The sequence below is a fragment of the Exophiala bonariae genome (assembly GCF_035927105.1).
Source record: "Exophiala bonariae strain CCFEE 5792 chromosome Unknown scaffold_16, whole genome shotgun sequence".
Taxonomy (NCBI): domain Eukaryota; kingdom Fungi; phylum Ascomycota; class Eurotiomycetes; order Chaetothyriales; family Herpotrichiellaceae; genus Exophiala; species Exophiala bonariae.
In genome coordinates this window covers 535887-554195 of record NW_027042491.1, presented here as the reverse complement: position 1 = coordinate 554195, position 18309 = coordinate 535887, and the positions used below count along the sequence as shown (strand labels likewise).

The following is an 18309-nucleotide window of genomic DNA, read 5'->3' as shown; positions in this document are numbered from 1 at the left end:
CAGTCCGATTGTTAGTCCTGAAAAGATTTCTGATTGAGAAGCAACAGACTAATGGCTCACATGTGGCGGAGTACCATAGCTATCTGGGCCACTAAATTCAAAGAATGGTTACAATGCCCAGATCCGTCGACAAACTACAATGCAGCCCTCAAATCTAGACAGGAAAATACTGGACAATGGCTTTTAGCTGACGACCGCTTTATCACCTGGAGAGATCAAGAAGGATCATTTATGTGGCTCCATGGTATCCGTAAGTCTGTTAATCCACTTCGACATCCCAGATTCTCACGCCCATAGCTGGATGTGGTAAAACTATTCTGAGGTATAGTCAAGTATGTGATCAAATGGCCTTCTTCGTGCTAAGAGTAGGCAAGCGCAACTGTCATCGAAAATGTCACCAGCCATAACATGTCTTCCTTGAAATCGACAGTTGTGTACTTCTACTTCGATTTCAGCGAAAGCAGCAAACAGAGTGCAATGAAATGCTTGCGATCGCTCCTTTTCCAGCTTGTCCTCAAAGTTGCCGATGGAAGGCATTTATTGAAAAGCCTTTATGCGAAGTATCAGGATGGTCAAGCACAACCACCGGATTCGGCTTTGGTGCAAACTTTTGATACTCTGATTGACTATACTGACCATACCTACATCATTTTAGACGCCCTAGATGAAAGCCTTGAACACGATGAAGTTAATGATCTCATCTCCACCCTCCAGGAACGCCACCGCGATCAATTACACATTTTTGCCACCAGTCGCAAGCTCAGAGATCTGGAAGAGGCTTTGGCATCCTCAGTCACGCAAGAGATCCACATGGAAGCATCAGTTGTTGATCATGACATCCTCTTACTTATCGATGAGCATCTCAAAAGTCATCGAAAACTCAGGAAATGGCACTCTAAACCTATTGGTAGGGAGATCAGAGAAGAATTGGCGCAAAAAGCCCATGGGATGTAAGTGCACGCCCAAGATGTTGTCTGAACAGAGTTTGATGCATGATTTGTAGGTTCAGATGGGTCGCCTGTCAGCTGGACGTGCTCGGGAAATGCCTCACGCCTATGGAGGTGAGAAAGAAACTAGCGACACTTCCGAAGACTCTAGACGAAACATATGAACGAATCCTGTTGCAAATCGAAGTAGATGGCTATCTGGACATGGCCCTCAGGCTCCTTCAATGGCTTTGCTTCGCCAAAGAAAAACTGACGTTCTACCAGTTGGTTGATGCCCTGGCTACAGACTGTGAAGGCAGTGAGTGCTTTTCACTCGAAGCTCGACTGGGTGACCCATTCGATCTGCTCAGGATTGGTTCGAGCCTTGTTTCGTGGGCGGAGGATTGCCACCTCCCTCAGTCTTGTAAAACCACAAAGTTTCAAGGAATTGTGAGCGTAGCACACTTCTCCGTTCAAGAATATCTCCTGTCGGGCAGGTGCCGCTATGCATGCTACTTTGAACCATACCGAGCACACAACTTGATTGCGGAAAGCTGCTTGATATATACCATATCCGTGCTTCCACTATCAAGAACATCGAAAAACTCAGCAGAAGTGTCACGGGATGGGTTGTTATCATATGCTCCGAGAATGTGGTACAAGCATGCTCTCGAAGTACCCTCCGAGTTCCAGACTGAGAGACTGCTCAAAATGGCGTTGGACCTCTTTACGACGCAAGATGCGGCATTTCGAGAATGGTATTCCCTTTCCGGAATCCTGTATGAAGATCGACACGATCTGAAGGCGTATGGCACCATGGGCGTTAAACTCTCGAGTCCCCTATACTACTCTATCAGAACAGGGCTGACTAGGGTAAGTGAAATCCTGGTGCAGAAGAAAGAGTATGTGAATTGCGACGGTGAGAAGGAGGGCACCCCCCTTCAATTAGCCGCCATCATCGGAAACGGACAAATGGTACGAATGCTTCTCGACCACGGGGCAGATATCAATTTAGACAACCTAGATAAGGGAACTCCCCTGGAATTAGCGATCCTCAATGGCCACATCGAGACGGTTCGATTGCTTGTCATGGCTGGTGCAAGGCTGAAGCTCTTGAAGACAGACTATGGTCCATCATGGCCCTTTCAAACTGCTATTGATTCGAGGGACGAAGGCATATTGGAAGTTATAGGGACCTCTGCGGAAGTCAAAGAGCTGAGCACCGAAGATCTCTCCAACCTAGTGAGAGCGGGATTGACGAAAGGCTTTCCCCTTGTCCCTGTATCCGGCGACCTGATGCCAATCGCTCGTTGGCTCTTATCAATTGGCGCCGATCCCGACGACCCGCACTGGTATTCTTATAATTTTGAGCCAGGTTGGTATTCAGATGACCTCCTGATCTGTCTCTTGCAAGCTGGGGCGTGGCCGAATAACAGCAACACAAAGGGGGAAACTATGCTCCATTTAGCACTCTCGGAGAACAAAGAGCGACTCCTGAATGCACTCCTGCAACAAGAGGTCGATGCAAGATTCGTCGATAATTATGGGCAAACATGCGTCGACTATGCAGGAAAGTGTCCAGAGATCTTGTCGAGCTTGAGACTACCACAAACCCCTACTTATCTGCTTCCGCCGCAATTCGCTCGGATACGACGATTGCATACGCTCAGAAAATTGCTAAAGTGGGCCTCCTCTGGGTCTCTAAGACGGGCACTTCCCTATTATCCATATATCGCTTATTGTTGCAAATATGATGGACAATTGGACGAAGCTCGGGTTGCCTGGCAACTGAGGTTCTCACCGCAGTATCGACGTCGTAGAAGAAACACAGTTTATTGCGATGCTTGTGGAAGTCTCGCTGGACCCACAAATTGCGTGTATACATGTCTTACATGCCAAGATTGCTGGCTCTGCACTCACTGCATGCAGGTGTACAAGCATGAAGGCCTATGCATCTTATCAAGGCGTTTATGTCGAGAACATACATTTATGGACATAACTCCTCGGAACGGTCAATCCTTTGATGACAGCTACTTTCCCGAAGACGAAGCCACCCGGTGGCTGAAGAACATGTTGGAAACCACCAGCAAGGACCTAGATGAGCTCCTACCCGCATATTACGACTTCTTGAAAGAATTACGCCGCCAGGGGGTGGATGAAATGAAATACCCTTACCACCGATACATCTTCTTTGCAGACGACAAGACTCTCACTTCTGGAGCTGAAGTTGCGTCTGGTAGCCCACAGGCCGGCAAACTGGGTGAAGCAGCTCAAGCTGGCTGAATACATGTTGCTTAAAAGTGCTGTCTGACGACAGTATAAAATTTCAGGGTTGAGAATGAAAATCCCTGAATTTTTCATTCTGTCGGTCGAGCTGTTCCAGACACAATAGCAGAGGGGACCTCCCTCGTAAAGAGTATTATTTCACTTGTTCGAGCGACGGAATATGATTACTTTTCATCAACTCCGATGTCATACGGGCTGGTCAAGTGACGTCTTAGACTACACTGAACGGCCCCTGTACCTGAAAGGCAAGCCCATGGGTATCCGGCCGTAGAGTCAGTTTGGGACCTTTGATGTAGTACCAAGGCGCAATAATGGGAAAGCAACACTACTTGTGCCCAAAAAAAACTGCGATTTGCTTCGGGCTCCTGCTACAGCTCCGGTTTTTTTCAATTCTATGAATCATTGGATACCCAGCTGCTGAAATCCCGCCTCAAGTCGATCAAGCTCAGAGATAACATCGCGATGTATAGCATTCTGTAAACCAGGATTGCTCAAATCCGCACCTTGTCCGAAGTCGCAGTGGAGGCACTTCTTCACAATCTCTGAGTATTTCAATCCTAGGCCAGTGGCAACTTCTTCACTCTGTCTGCGCGCCGTGAACAGGTCTACGATTGCTGCTGGGTATCCGTGGATCACGTCAGAGGCTGTTCGCATAGATTGAAGCGGCGCTTCAAATGCGATCTCTAGGAGCATTACTCCAAGCCCGAACAGCGTTAAGTTGCGGACCCAGGGTGCCAGAGTATCGAAAGCCGCCGGCTGGCTCATAGACATTGTCGGCTGTGCCGGGTTGACCACTGGGGGGCCGGGATTAGTAGAATTTCCTGATGGATTCAGACTCTCTGTTGGCTGCACCGGAACTTCCACAAAGACTTCAAGGCCTTTCGGATCGTTTTCACCCGTCTGAGGCACATCATACACCACGATATCCTGGCTGCTCCACAATGGTGGCATCCAGGGGGTGGCGTTGAAGTTCAGCATTGCCGTTGATAGCAACTTCGCAAGGCGAAGTCGTTGTAGGACAGTAAGCCTACTATTGACTTTTCGACTTGATGTGAGGGAAGTAAGTAGCCCTGCCAAGGTTTCCACTTCCTCGTTGTTGAGCGCCTTTGGAGTCGAAGGACCTAGACTATGGAACACCCTATGCTTCCACTGAGTTGAATTTTCTAGCCACCCGATGCAAACACCAACTGGATGATGCTTGTTGGTACAAGCTCGCAGATGAGTGCAAAGGTTATTCGTTTTGCTGAATTCTGGTAAATTTGGTAGTGTCAGAGGGCCTACTGCGATCGAGGGTCCGGATACAGCAGGTGGTGAGGGTGAGCGAATACGGACTCTTTTGGCTTTTGCCCCTGTGCAACTTCCAAGCTGGAGAGTCTTGAGTATCGGGGACAGTGGGCGCTTAGATGTCGACTTCTGGCTGCCGGTTGTCAGTAATGGTGCGATAGTCAGCGCCCTCGTATTGATAGTGCTATTAATAATTGACTCCACCACAAACCAAAGTACGTCTCTTTGGGTTTGGGCTTGGGTCGACGACAGATGGCGATAAGCAATTTGAAATTTGATCTCGGTGCCCATTGATGACGAGACATAGTTAGGCGTTAGGCTGAACCGAGCATGATGCTTACTGTGCAATTTGCACGCCGTGACCAGTATTTCATATACTCGGGTTGCTGCATCTTGGGTAGCTTGTATGCGCTCAACCTCCAGCGATGATCGCCCACTGGAATCAATGTCTGGTGATGAGGCAAGGTATTCTTGCAGCTGTGCTCGAAGGACGCGATAGTCTGTTGTAGCTTGCGTGATGGAGCAGGCTAAACGGGTTAGATTTGATTCCGTGAAGGTAAACTTAAATTGTGCGCGCAGTGCCTTCCGCCACTCCTTGCTACCTGTTCTAGCCCCTGAGTTTGCAGCTTCCAGCTTTTGAACATCGTCCTCGAACTCTCTCATCTTCTTATGGGCGCTTTGAGCGGCAGCAACGATGGCCTGCTTTGAGTCACCTAGGACGCTGTCCAGCTGAGAGGAAAACTTTGGGTCTGACCATGAGGCGTGTTTCAAATCTTGAAGCATGGCAGTCGCGCGATCCATGCCAACGACAGAAGTCAGCAGCAGCCTTGTCTCATTGCTGAATATGACTTGCTGCATGTAGAGGCAATGGATCAGTTCATCAATGCCAGATTTGCACTTTCGAAAACGTTTGCACAATTTGTGGACTGTTCCATACTGCTGAAGTGCAGCAAGAATGGGTACCGCGGAAAGCACCAGGCCGGCCACCTCTGCCATTTAGACTCAGAGGGCTAGGGGTGAGCAACGCACTGTTCTAAAAACCAAGAGGCTATGATGGCCGTTACCTATACGTTCAAAGGTTGCGCTTCACGTGGGTTGCAGGAACTCTGCCGCTGATATCTAATCCTATGTGAATATTGAGATTGTCCCGGCTTACAGTATTCAGGATTGAAGCACTTGCATGAAGAGACCACTCGCCTCTTTGAAGAGCGAGCGCAGTTTATAGGTTGCCAAGCTGCTCAAAAATGCTTGCAGGTAGCGATTGACACCCGCGGTTCCAGAGAAACCTGGGTTGCATACTAAATGCCCAAGGCATTCTTGATTAAGGCAGTGCATGCGACTTGAAAGTGGTTTCCAATGAGGAGGCTGCAGGCACTGCCTCGCTTCAAATTGGGCACCACAGTTGTGCTCATCACATCTTCAACCACCGGAATCATCACGCTTCACAGATCAATACCAGCTTGCACCAACAACTTGATAATACCACGGATCTTTGGTTTCGACATGGTCCGAAAATGTTGACGACCATTTAGAGATGGACTTAAGGCACATTCTCAATCCTCTAACTCCCGGGAACGGCGCAGATGAGGTCATTGAGACTGATCTGAATCGTGAAGCCACTGCTTCGCAGACTGCCATCTCTTCGGATCAGAAAATCGGGCCCAGCGAAGTAGGGAAGTCTGCCATTGAGACATTCTACCATCAGATACTGAACCTGTCGAAAGATGCGCTCCGTAAGGGTGGGTGTTCTCACTGTCTTACCAGCTACGGACGAGAGAAGGCTGAGCGAAGTATATCCCTTCTGTATATGTGGGCGCAAGGCCTGGATCTTCGGTACCTTGAGCGACATGTTGTGAAAGAATCCAAATTGCAATCAATCGTGGCCGGTGAACTTGCTGGTATTGCCGATGTCGTTACCTCTGGTATGGTGTGGTTTCCTTTGACCCTGTCCAAAAATCTAATCCGGCAGATTTGTTTCCCTACGGTTTTCTGCACAGAGAACAGATCGACACGTCACTCGTTGTCTCCTATCTCGAAGATCAGACAAATTCGGACAGTGAGATCGATTTTTCGGATTCTGATGAAGGTGAAGAAAGCGACGATGTTCAGAACCTTGCCGAAAGCCATCCGGAGTCTCTCCAACAAAACCATATGCGGTCCCTCAAACGACTTGAAAGCCATGTAAACAATCTTATGCACTTGCTACCTACATTGATTTCCAGCTGCAGAGTTGACCTACTTCCCATCTCGGAAGCTAGGCATCCGATGCTCAAAGTGGAGTCCGTTTCTGATGCTGCGCGCCAGTATGTTGTCCAAGTTTGGGACAAATTCCCAATGATCAAAGAGGGCCTGGCGAACAGGCTCGGCGAAGCAAATTGGGAAAGATACCAGCGTTTCCATGCAGACGTGGAACGTGATCCGGCGGCCAATAGCCCTCTTGAACAGCCAAGTTCGTCCGACGACGAAAAGGACTTAGTGCGACCTGCAAACCCATCATTGTTACCTGTCTCCGAGTTTCGAGACTCTGGCATTGGGTCTTCGCTACCTACAAAGTCGAAGCACACTAACTCCGAGTCCGAGCAGCCGACTTTTATACCTGAGACTCAAATTCACGACTCCGGTCTAGGCGCCATTCCACTAGCGAAATCGAAGTATGCCACCTCAATAGCATCACATACTTCATTTCTCTCCCAGAAATCAGCGGCGGCCCGAGGCATCTTTCGCGTCCCAGCCACTCCAAGCCGAGTTCAAGAAGGCAGGTCATTCCGATGCTCTTTATGCGGACAGAGACAGTGGGCTATTAGGAATCGAGTGGAATGGAAGTAAGCAACTCCAACTGTGCTTTCGACTTTCTTATTAACTTCTTACCTAGAATGCACGTATTCGCTGATTTACGACCTTATATCTGTACGTTTCCAGGTTGCAAATTTAGTCGGATTCAATTCACCTCTCGAAAAACCTGGGCAGATCACGAATTTCGAGAACATCGAGGTTGTGAAGTCTGGCGCTGTGAAGCCTGTAACGCGAATTTCACACTCTCGCAGAACTACCTCGACCATTTGCATGAGAAGCACGAATTTCCACGGACTCTGGAAGGAGCTAAGAGCCAAACGGTTCTCTCAACTGCAAGAGTTACTATTGTTGAAAGATGGAGTGATCAGGTTTGCCATCTGTGTAACGACAGCGGCTTTCAAACACAGCGAGAGTTCATTAGTCACGTCAGCCGTCATATGGAGGAGATCGCATTGATCACTCTGCCACGAGAAACGAAGCCAGATGACGAGAACGACGAAGAAGACGACATCTCCATCAAAAGCCTAGAGGTGGAGCAAGATCGTGACTTGGCTCAGAAAGCGACAGTCTTCGATGATGAAGATGGTGTCAGCAGCGGTGAGGACAGCGGTGACGAGAGCGTCTCTACCGCAGTCCTTCCTATTCGGCCACTCAGGTTCCCTCCGTCCCTCGGAGACTTCGTACTACATGCACGTACGCTGAATCCCAAGTGCAAATCTAATTTGATGGAGCGACTTGCAACGGTGCAGCATTTCAGGTACCAGGAAATACGCCGCATCCATCTCCGTCTCCAAGGTCACCACAAAGTAGCTGGGTACTTCGAGTCCATAGGACACCCCATTCAGTCCGGCGGAGAATCGAGGACTTGGTCCCATTCATTCCTCCCACATAGCTCTAGTTCGACAAGCAAACCATACATCGAAGGCGCACCAATCGAGTTCACGTCCAGCAAGCCAGTCAGGGCTTCCATGTTCCCTGCAGGAGTCCCTCTTCCGCCTACCACTCTGCTTCCTGCACGATTCGAATGCGAGATATGTCTTAAAATCGTTGAGATCAAAGAGGCTTACCAATGGACCGCGCACGTATTCGATCATCTTCGCCCTTACCTATGCACATTCCCCGATTGTAATAAAGCCAATCCCTTGTCAAGCTCCTTCAGTCGCAAAACTGACTGGCTACATCATGAGAATGAACATCACAGGCGCTTGAAAGGGTGGAGATGCGTTCAGCCTACGTGCAAATATGTCTGCTACAGTGAGCATAGCTTCAGTCAGCACCTAATCGGTGAGCATGCGGCTCTTGTGTTACCCAAGTCGAAGCCGCGGTTGTCCGCCACCAGAAGAGATGAAATGAAGGACAACTTGACCTCAAGTGAGCAAGACGCATGGGTGCAGACAAGACTTAGGTCTCTAGCAGTATCTTGTCAATTTTGGGCTTCCAAACACTTTACTGAGGCTTGTCACTTCTGTGGCATCAACTACTTCTCCGTTAAGAAGCTGTTCGAACATATGGCTCATCACTTCGAAGCAGTTGCTTTACCAATACTTGAGCTTGCGAAGATCGACCGGCTTGAGGGGCTTGTAGGCGGAAAGCTGCAATTGCATCCTTCCCAGGTCGCACTAGATTGATGGGCCAACCTGCAAGTTGTGAACGTATTCTTACTGACGGAATCATTGTCATCCTGGGCCGTGGTGAAAATTTGGACACTCTCAGATGAGGTGCTGCGTGGCTCATGACTTTCTCTTGGTGGGTCGTGCCTCAGGAGTCCGCTTGAGAATCGTCCATGTCTTGCTGGCTTGATCACGAGACGTGCACCCAAAGGACCGCTCCTGTCCAAAGATTCTCAGGAGAATTACACAGTGGCATCTTGTGTACGAGATTTAGAATACAGGCTTCTAGATCGCTTCTTTGCAACGCGTGAGACTGGGGAATTTTCTGGATATCGGAGCAGCTAATTTTTCTCCTACTAATTGCGGATCCCTGGTCATTTGAAGCACAGGCGAACGGCACAAGCGTATGGAATTCTCAGAAAAGGGTGTCTCCTTTCAAATGTAGCCACCGAAATCATGGTCACCAAAATTCATAGGCATGTCCATCTGTCCAAAATCCTCTGTCCTCAGTGCGCTCTGAAACATCGCTTCCCGGTCGTCGTCTTCAATGAATAGCGACAAGGGATCCCATGCCCACGCATTAGTGACTGGTAATGTTTGGCCAGAAAAATCCGAAGCGGCGGGTGTGAAGGATGGCGGCACATTCGAGTTGCCAGCTGCTGCATGTGATAGACCCATCATGGCACTTGGACCCTGTGGAATGAAACCGCCACCAGGGTTCCTGTTCTTGTGGACGTGAATTTTGCCCAGCAGCGGTACCGTTAAAGTCAGTTCTCGTTGTTCAGATGCACTATCATCCTCCAGCAGAGTGCTCAATGAGCGAATCGTGGCTACGGCCTGAGTGGCGAAGTCGGATGCCTTCAGGGACGACAGAGAGTCCATGACTTCGATCAGTTGTGCAATCAAGGGAGCAGGAGACTCAATCGCCTGAGCTTGAAAATTGCTGCGGCGATTTGGGCGTGAGTTGTGGTACGCGAGGAGAAGCACCACAGCAGCCGTCAGTGCTTGCAGATCCACAATTCGTCCGATGAAGAACCCACTCGGCATTGATGGTCGAAGCGCTAGATATCGGGTAATGGCGATTTTGCATGCGTTCATACATGTGTAGCGGCTGTAGTCGAATTGTTGATTGGCGTCCCTCTGCAGGGTGAATTTGAGATGAACCCGTACTGTAAGATATGCATGCCAGTATTTCAACACCTGGTCAGATAGAGTGCCTGGTGTAGCATCGCTCCACCATGAAGAAGGAGGAACGCTTGCTAGAGAAATGAGCTCCTGATCAATCCTCAGGACTTCGGCGTAGAGCTCAGCATCCGATCCGTCCAGAATGGGACTGTCATCCAGCTCGTACACTTGCTTCGAAATGCCTGCCAGGTTACTCAAATATCCACGACGAATTACCTGCCCATCAGAACCCACAACAAGCATTCTCGGCAGCTGATATCTATGCGTTCCTGATGGTAGATTGAACATCATTCCTGCAATACGGTCGATCATACAAATACCTCCCCATACTTCGGCCTTTTCTGTCAGCCTGATTTCATCGGACTTGGACATGCTCGCCCCAGCTCTAGTGTTGGTAGGCGCACTCTTCATTCTCTCAAGTGTTCGAGCGGCTCGTGGAAGCCCGATGATTTCTGAGATTGCTATGACGCGGCGCAGGTTAATCCACACCTTCATAAAATTCCCGCGACCCATTAAGCTAGCACAGGACGTCAGTTTGGATGATGCTTGAAAGATAGGGCAGTCTCACAGTCTCAAATAATGTAGTGCCATTTCCACACCTTCCATTGTACCCAACAGTGAATCATGAGTCATTACGCTTGTGGAAACACATTCGCAAACAGCTTTGGAATACTGTTTTAGGCTCTTCATGCCTGTCAGTTGCTCTTCTACCTCACGTGATACTTGTTGGGCTGTAATGGCGATGGTAATGAGCCATATAGCGAGCAATCGAGGCTCGATGTCCGGGGCGGTCATCTCGCTATATCGGTAGACTAATTCGCGGCCGCCATGGGCAACGAAACGCGTTGGGAATAGAACGTGATATAACGAAAGCCAGGTGTCAGCGTATTTGGCAATTACAGCCACGTCCTCTTGCGGAGGTATCAACCGCTGAAGCTCTTCTCGTGCTTTGCGGAGAAGTAGATCAGAAGAAGTGGCGGATTTTTGGGCATCGCCATTGTGCTCTTCAGTACTGATGATGTTATTGTCGAATAGTGAGCGAAGATATGCCGGCCCGTTTGCTCCAAGCTCGTCAGGACTATCCGATTCAATATCTGATTCGGCCAATGTCGCTCCTGTGTCTGCATGTACAGGTTCAACAGAAGAAATAGTCTCATCTCCAAGCTTCTCCTGGATGCTGCGCAGTGCGTTGGTCAGGACTCCGACCTGTTGCTCAAGATTTGAGATCCGGTCCCGAGAGCTTATTCTAACGACATCGGGCGGCCTGGATGAGACGGTCTGCGCGACACATTCTGTCTGTTGCTCCTCACATCTTCGACAGGTGCGAGCATCTTCAGAGACCCAGACACAACGTGTTTTACGCCTTCTACCTGTTGTATATTATTAGAGATAAAGTAGGAATTAGATGTTTCGTTGTTGGTAGCTGACATTCAGTACAGCTCCGGGTGCCTTTCCGAAGCTTTTTCGTTGCTGGTTCTTCGACCGCGGGTGAAAGACGCGATCTGCTAGCTTTCTTTATGTCTGGAGTGTTTACTGACCACATTTTCAGGAACGCATGAGCCGAGAGCCGCGCAATCCAGCGAGGAGCACTGGACAAGGTAATGAAATGAGAAGGAAAGATGGTCGTCCGTTTTTCGAGCGACCAGCCTAGTTAGTTTGGCCACGGAGTAAAGACACATCCTAGCTAAAATAAACGGGTCGCTATTGGGGGTGTGTCACTTAAACGCAGGGAAGAATTCCCGCCATATTTGGCAGTCAGTGCCGCCGCGTTCGGCAAGGTTCTTGCATGTAGCAGTAAGTACATATGCTCCACTGTACAAGCGAAGAAGCGCTTGATTCACCGTATAGCATATCTACCCTGCTGTAGCTTACACACTTTGCCCCCTTATGACTTCGGGTTCTTTGTAGATTAGGGTCTATAAGGACAGGACAGGATAGACAACCCTTCTGTAGCTATGTTTAGCCGCCTTTTACTCGCCCCGTCTGCCCTTCCCTCACACTATCATTTCATTGCTATGACATAGGACGAGGCTCCAAATGCGAGAAGTCTGGTTTACTGGAGGATCACCTATATTCCTGACATTCCACCGCCTCCATTGCTGCTGCTCATGGTCCTACCATGTCCATCCTAGCTGTCTCATTATTCTCGAAGATACTCTCATATCCCCAAGAGGCCAGCTTCTCATTCAACTTTAGTTTCCACTCCGGGTCATACCCCGTAAAGGCTATGTCATATATTTCCATCCTCACACCAGAAACGTGATGGAGTCTGGGCATACCGACAGGTAAGATTGCGCCATGCTCCATCAGAGTTTTCACCATAGCCCAGCGCCGGTAGTGTGTTTGGAGCGGGTGTGCTCGGACTGCTTCACTGGACATGCCGCGGTTTCTGAAAGCATTTACCGTTTCTGCAATGAGGCAGATCTCTTCAACCGGCCCATATTCTATTGACGCCTCTATCATCATTTCAAGGACCGTTTGATCGTCCTTATTTCTCTTGTCGAGTTGTAAACCCGGGTGAGCGAGGAAAAGCTCAAGCATTCTCTCGTCTCCGTCTTCGGCTGCAGCGAATACCGGCGTCAGCAGCACCCCTCGCCGATTTTCGACATTGACATCGACATCCTTTCGACGGAGTGCCCACTCCACGAACCGATAATCTTTTTCAATCACCGCCCGTGACAGAAGCGATTTGCCCTTCAAGGAGACATTCACGTCGACATCATCTCGGCTCATCAAGATCTCGACCAAGCTGCGGAAGCCTTGCTGTACGGCAAGGCTCAAAACGCACCTCCCTCTTGATTTCAGCTTGAGATTGATTCCTTTCAGCTCGAGAAGATCAAGCACCACATCTTCATGGCCTTGACCTAACGCGTACAGTATTGGTGTGGATTTTGCGTTGGTCTGGCTCCTTGAATTGATGTTGACATCCTTGCGGCGGACAAGAGTCTGGACGATGGCTCTCTGACCACACTCAGCAGCATAGGATAATGGCGTTCGACCACACGAGGCAATGTAGTCGGCTGAAAAGTCCACCAGATTCTTATCTATCCGATCCAGGCATGCCTGAAGCACACTCGAAAGTCCACACCTGCAGGCAAGGTGTAGCAGGTCCATACCATCAGCGATTTGACGAGGGGGGACCGGCCACTGGTGGAATAACAAATCGAACAGAACTGTGTAGTGCGCAACCCAAGTCTCGAAGAGCGAACCTCCAGGCCAGTCAAAAACCGTCACAAGATCTTCTTGACCGACGCCATACGTTTCAGCTTTGAGAGCATGGTCAAGCCAGCGACCGACCACGTATTGCCAAGGTGGCAGATGTTCCTTTATCGCTGCAACGTCCTTCCACATAGGCCCTTTTTTTGTGACTTGTCGAACTCCGTCCAATCCAACATATCGTAGGCAAGTCCGGGAAAGGGCAGAGTGCGATTTCCCCGAAAAGTGGGCAGAAGTCGTGAATGTGTCACTAAGAACACGAAATCCTTCTTCGCTGATATAGTCAGGCACGGATTGATGGATAAATTGAACCTTGTCTGAGCGAGGTACTATTTCAAGCAAGCCTCTAGACAATTCCAGCATTTGCCTCTTAAGTTCACCGAGTGTCTCATAGTCTGCTTCCTGTAGGCATTTATCAAGAGTTCTCGATGAACTTGATGACACAGCGAGAACATGCTGAAACTGATTTAAAGTTAGTGGCTCGAGTGAGAACATAACCCACTGCACAATTTGTAGGAGTTTTGGCCTTTGTTCCACTTCTAGGCTTTCGAATAAACTCCGGTATAGGTCATGTAGTTGTGTGGGTTTGGTGTTAATGGCCTCATGGATCTTTGTGATCCGGGTGCCTGCCAGATACATCTCAACGACTGAAGCGGTCATGAGTGTGACCCATTGGAAGATTCCGGAATCTCGGTCGCAGATGACCCTCTTCAGGGATTCTACAGCCTCTTCATCTGGAATGTAGCACCGAAGTTCATGTTCGACATAGCGGTTGATGTCGTCGCGGTTTTCGTCCTCCATAGTTATCTCAAGTCCGCCTTTGAGAGTTATGATGGGGTAATGTCGACAGGAGAATATCAACTGGAGGAATGCATCGTCAGGGAGGCTCTGCATGATCTCCCGGAGGAAAACAACAAGAGCTCTGCCAGCCGCTGCACCGGCCTCGTCCAGAGCATCAATGTAGATTCTCGGTCTGACAAGTGCAGCTGCCTTAATAATCATCAATTTAAAATGATTCTTGAGTTCGCTTTCTCTCCACTCCCAGCTTTCCCCGTAAGGGCCAAGCTTGTCTTCCTTCTCTTCGAAAATCATCGTAAATTCTTCGAGAAGTTCAGGGACCTGATCTATGACTTGGTGGAGTATCGATCGATAGAGACCAACTGGGGTCTTTTGGATTGGTGAACCCCGTCCGTGGAAGAAGAAAGAGAGAAGAACGAATTGAGAGGATTCATTAGGATTCTCACAGTGTTGGAGTGCATGTTTCATGATTGTGGATTTGCCCGACCCCGGATTACCCTTGATCCAGAGCAGACATTGGTGTTCCGAAAGCCACTGGAGGTATTGGGGGTGTAGAAATAGCCAGTCACAGGTGTCTCCAGCTGCTTCAGAGATGTCGCCTCCCCGAGAATACATTTCAGTAAAGGCGAGTGATTGTAGTGCAACTGAACGCACCGAGTTAGGGTTTCATTCGTTGCCATTGAAGGGGATATTACCTTTGTTTTTCGACGTTCGTCCTCTCCCTTTCCCTAGAAATCAACTGTATTAACATCCAAGATATCATCTAAGGCTTCTGTTTCCAACCTGGCATAGCGACCTCAATCTGGTTAAGCCATCTTCTGATCTCACCAAGTATTCGTCGGTAACCAGCATCATCTTTGGTTCTAAATCTCGCCATGTCCTTCGGATGTCAGAAGTAGCGGACATTCAGGGGTAAGCATGACCTACTCGATGATTTGCATGGATGGGTATCTGGAAGTAGCCAACAATCTTCGCAGAATCTCTGGGGACAACCTAAAAATCGAACAGGTGGTGAGCATTGTCTTCCATATTTGCACATGTGGGACTGCCATACCTTACCAACGCCTGCCAGTTCCAACTCTTCGTAGAAGCAGGTAATGTTAAAATTACCTCTATGTCTCAACCATATTCCAAACGAGTCTTCTGTCTCCATGAGGGTCGCATTATCAGGCTTCAATAGCTGGACAATATCTACATTTGTCCGTTTTCCGGCCATCTTAAGCACATTGCCAATTACGGAGCCGAAGAACGCTAGATCTGAGCCACGATGCGGAGTACCAAGGAATGCAATGGCACTAGCATGTTGACTGATTAGTTTGATATGAGGCTCGAAGCTGCTATCCGATAGACATAAAGCATCCTTTACCACCAGTCCTCCGAGGCTATGAACAACGAATATCAAGGGACGAGCAGTCTAGCAAGAGTCAGTTTGCGATATTTCTGCGCCTAGAGCCGTACCGAAATAGTGCTTTCTCTCAAGGAAGCCAGGTCACTAAGTAGTGCCTCTCCATAGCCGCGAAGGTTGTTCTGCGACACGGGGCCCAGAAGCCTTGTGACATCCGCATCATAGTCAAAGGCCAGGATTCGTGTGCGAGGGGCGTCCTTTGCCAGCAGATCCGAAGGCCAGTATATCCCGGAAGGCCCATCAAACCATGTCTTCTTAGTCCCGCCTGTTAAACCGTGTATGAAGACAATATCTGCCACGATGGAGTTCTTGTCGGAGCAATCGTAGACCACCCTGAGGCCTTCAACCGGTTGATCGGCGAAGGGTCGGACACCACTAGAGGCATGTTCGCACGCTGAATGAGAGAGTCGTCGGTGCTCCTTTGGAGAGCCAAAAGAGTCTATCTCAAGCCTTGCGGGGCGGCTAGGAAGTCTTTCCTTTGCGGTATACACAGGTGCGGGTGTCTCTCTCCCGGGCGGATCAGGAACGGTGGGGGTCCTTTTGAAAGTCAGATTGAAAGCCTTTCCGCTTTAAACGGAATGGCAACTAACGCTAACACCACACCTCCTCGCCTCTCCTTCTCCATTACTTTGTCCTTGATACGGCGCCACATCCTGTGGCAAGGTAACCTGCACCACGTCGTAGTAGGCTGCCTGAGGCTGAAAGCACTTCATCTTAGGCCTACATGTACGATGTCGCACTCTCTCTAACGACGTCAAAAGCGGCGGCGCGCCAAGTCTGTCACTATACCGAAAATGTAAATCCGCCTAGAACGCAGGTTCTCTGGCGTAAATGCGTTGTTTTGAGGAATACTCTACCCTTCGCCAGGACTACTTTCGTGAGAACTTTCTACCTTTCTTCGAGAAAGATCGCCCTTGATAGACTGTGGCAAGGTGTTATTTTAATGCAATAGCTCCTCAGGTAGATCAATATCAATATTCAAATATTCCACTCTCCAAAGTATCCTTCGATGTGTAGCCGTTGAGTACGGTGGGCTAAAGTACAAAAGAGTGGCAATGGGGATCCACGAATTCCACCACCAGGTATTGGTCTTCACGCCACCGAGACATTACTGGGTGTCGGTGGAAAAAAGCCCGTCTCCGTCGGTGTATGTTCTTCGTCCACGGTTCGGTTCCCATTTCCCATCACGACCGTACCGCATAATATCCAATGACGACGAAGCATCATCTACATGGATCACTTGATCGTTTACTCACGAACAAGCAACACATGAATATTTTATCTAGGTAGTATCCAGTAGTTTCATGCAACACTATCGGAAATGAAGAAGCCCGAAAATATTCGTCATCATTATCCCTCTGCGGAGCAAGTTTGCGAAATGCTGCCTTGCGCAAATGGAGTTCGATGTCCCATCTGGATCGTTACTACTTAATGCTTAGGATGCCCTCTAGCAGAAATCACATCTCGACAGCTCATAACAAAAGAACAACGACATTTGCCAATGTCTCAGCCAGGAAATGTCCCCAAGGGGGTAAGTTCTGAATGTGGCGCGCACGAGATGTCTACTAGACACTGACATTGAACCAGCCTCCCTACCTTCCCCAGGCAGCACAAACTGGTGGTGTACCAACAGTCTCCATCGATGTCCCTGCGCTGGGTGTCTTGCTAGCAATCTACATTGGATTCGCCGCCACAAACATGACCATATTCCAAGTTAACAACCGTCGAAAACATATATTCCGGCCGTCAGTTCTCCTCTTCGGATTTTGCATGGCTAGAATAACGACATGCATTTTACGCATTGCATGGGCCACGAGACAAACAAACGCCAGACTTGCCATCGCGGCGGGCATATTCATCAATGCCGGTATTCTCATTCTCTATATCCTCAACCTTTTCTTCGCACATCGCATCCTCAAAGCCAAGAAGCCTCAACATGCTTGGCTGAAGCCGCTGGACATCCTTATTAAAGGCCTGTATGTGCTCATCGTTGGCGCCTTGATCATGGTCATCACAGCGACTATCCTGTCCTTCTACACGCTGAACATGCACACAAGAAAAGTTGCTCGCGACATTCAGCTGGCTGCCATCACATATCTACTGTTTATTGCCGCATTACCGCTACTACTACTCGCAGTCGCGTTTCTAGCACCCCATGATCGCTACGAGCGAGACTTTGGAACAGAAAGCATGCATAGCAAAGGGTTCATCATCCTCCTTACAACCACTATCTGTGTCATCGTCGCGGGCTTCAAAGCCGGTGTTGCATGGGAGACGCCGAGGCCCATCAACGATCCTGCTTGGTATCACTCCAAGGCCGCATTCTATGTCTTCAACTTTACCTTGGAGATACTCGCGCTGTCTGTTTTCACATTTACACGCATTGACAAGCGGTTCTACATTCCTAAGGCCACTACAAAAGAAGGAGATGAAGTCGCGGAGACCAACATGTCCACCGAGGAGAATGAACGGGTATCTGTGTCGAGCGAAGTGAAATTTGCTACAGAACTTTGATTTAGCTGGTTGGCCAAGGTGTTTGGAAAGTCGGTCTGAAAAGCTCAAAGGGCATCAGGGTAATTTTGGGAGCATTTCTTTCCATTTTGATGGACGATTGTGTGATTATTTCCCTATGATGACCCCAGCAAGGCTGAATGTGTCACGTGGTCAAATTATATAGCTCAAGATCCTTTGATGAGCAAGTCAACGGGCTCCTTTCTCGTCTATAATATCGCTCGCTCACAACTAAAAAGGGTGAGCTGAGATTCAAATTGCAAAGTTTCGCTTCTGGTGTGTTGTAGCCTACCTT

The 18309-nt window shown here is 49.0% G+C and overlaps 5 protein-coding genes across 5 annotated transcripts; 3 read left to right on the top strand and 2 right to left on the bottom strand.

Moving 5' to 3' along the window:
- Positions 1-408: 408 nt before the first annotated feature.
- On the top strand, positions 409-3209 carry LTR84_003496 (uncharacterized protein; the record flags this gene model as incomplete). Its single annotated transcript, XM_064847084.1, has 2 exons — positions 409-950; positions 1004-3209. The coding sequence occupies 2 exons, from the start codon at positions 409-411 to the stop codon at positions 3207-3209; spliced, it is 2748 nt and encodes a 915-aa protein (XP_064705437.1).
- A 402-nt stretch (positions 3210-3611) lies between these two features.
- LTR84_003495 (uncharacterized protein) lies at positions 3612-5492 on the bottom strand (the record flags this gene model as incomplete). Its single annotated transcript, XM_064847083.1, has 1 exon — positions 3612-5492. The coding sequence occupies one exon, from the start codon at positions 5490-5492 to the stop codon at positions 3612-3614; it is 1881 nt and encodes a 626-aa protein (XP_064705436.1).
- Positions 5493-6030: 538 nt separating this feature from the next.
- LTR84_003494 (uncharacterized protein) lies at positions 6031-8917 on the top strand (the record flags this gene model as incomplete). Its single annotated transcript, XM_064847082.1, has 5 exons — positions 6031-6418; positions 6466-7147; positions 7191-7318; positions 7369-7490; positions 7541-8917. 5 exons carry the CDS (start codon positions 6031-6033, stop codon positions 8915-8917), a joined length of 2697 nt encoding a protein of 898 aa, XP_064705435.1.
- Positions 8918-9334: 417 nt separating this feature from the next.
- LTR84_003493 (uncharacterized protein) lies at positions 9335-16155 on the bottom strand (the record flags this gene model as incomplete). The annotated part of the gene is made up of 9 exons (XM_064847081.1): positions 9335-10601; positions 10653-11454; positions 12364-14742; positions 14794-14826; positions 14882-14978; positions 15026-15091; positions 15153-15512; positions 15557-16040; positions 16094-16155. 9 exons carry the CDS (start codon positions 16153-16155, stop codon positions 9335-9337), a joined length of 5550 nt encoding a protein of 1849 aa, XP_064705434.1.
- An 849-nt stretch (positions 16156-17004) lies between these two features.
- On the top strand, positions 17005-18017 carry LTR84_003492 (uncharacterized protein; the record flags this gene model as incomplete). The annotated part of the gene is made up of 2 exons (XM_064847080.1): positions 17005-17034; positions 17091-18017. 2 exons carry the CDS (start codon positions 17005-17007, stop codon positions 18015-18017), a joined length of 957 nt encoding a protein of 318 aa, XP_064705433.1.
- Positions 18018-18309: the final 292 nt, after the last annotated feature.